Source organism: Helobdella robusta (genome assembly GCF_000326865.2).
Source record: "Helobdella robusta unplaced genomic scaffold HELROscaffold_4619, whole genome shotgun sequence".
In the NCBI taxonomy this organism is placed as follows: domain Eukaryota; kingdom Metazoa; phylum Annelida; class Clitellata; order Rhynchobdellida; family Glossiphoniidae; genus Helobdella; species Helobdella robusta.
Window position 1 is genome coordinate 1 of NW_008705149.1, and position 1024 is coordinate 1024.

The window sequence follows — 1024 nt, forward strand, 5'->3', positions numbered from 1 at the left end:
GAAATTTTATAAAATTTTCATTTATTAATGTTAATAATAATAGTATAAATAATAATAATATAAATAATAATAATATAAATAATAATAATAATAATATAAATAATAATAGTATAAAGATTAAAATAATAAAGTAATTGTTAAAATCATAATTTTCACATGCCAGGTTCTTTCCAGCCATCGACAGAGATGCAGTTGATGTTTTATTCTTTGTTTAAGCAGGCCACCATTGGTCAGTGTAATGTTTCCAGGCCTGCTTTCTATGATATTGTCGGAAGAACTAAGTGGTGTGTTTGTATGTTTGTTTGTATGTTTTGTATGTTTGTTTGTTTGTATGTTTGTTTGTATGTTTTTATATTTGTTTGTTTGTTTAGGTGTGTATGTATGTAAGTATAATTGTATATATGTATGTATGTTTGTTATTAATATATGTTTGTATGTATGTATGTTTTGTATGTTTGTTTGCTTGTATGTATGTATGTATGTTTGTATGTTTGTTTGTATTTTACTAGGGACGCATGGAATCACTTGAAAGAAACATCAAAAGATCAAGCAATGCAAATGTATGTCAATGAACTTAAGAAGGTAACAAGCACACACACACACATGCACGCACACACACTTACACATACATAAACATTCACACACACATTCACACACACACACATACATGAACATGCATACCATACACAGCATAACCACACGTCATAACTTCTTTAAATCTCGAAGTTATTTTCAACTTGAATGATTGAATGAATGAACTGATAAATGAATGAATGAATGAATGAATGAATGAACTAAAGAATGAATAAATAAAAGAATAAATGAATAAATTATGAAAATTATAACCCCAGATAGTTGAGATGATGCCACAGACAGATGCAGTAACTAACTTTGTTGAAAAACTCGGCAACTTCTACGTCATGGTAGACGATGACGATGATGAAGACGACGACGACGACGATGATGATGATAACATCAACAACAACATCAACAACAACAACATTATAACAACACCATCAACAAC

General features: G+C 29.2%; 1 protein-coding gene across 1 annotated transcript; it reads left to right on the forward strand.

Moving 5' to 3' along the window:
* Window positions 1-171: 171 nt before the first annotated feature.
* On the forward strand, window positions 172-585 carry HELRODRAFT_138932 (hypothetical protein; the record flags this gene model as incomplete). The annotated part of the gene is made up of 2 exons (XM_009026359.1): window positions 172-284; window positions 510-585. Coding segments are annotated over 2 exons (189 nt in total), but the record flags the coding sequence as incomplete, so codon positions are not given.
* Window positions 586-1024: the final 439 nt, after the last annotated feature.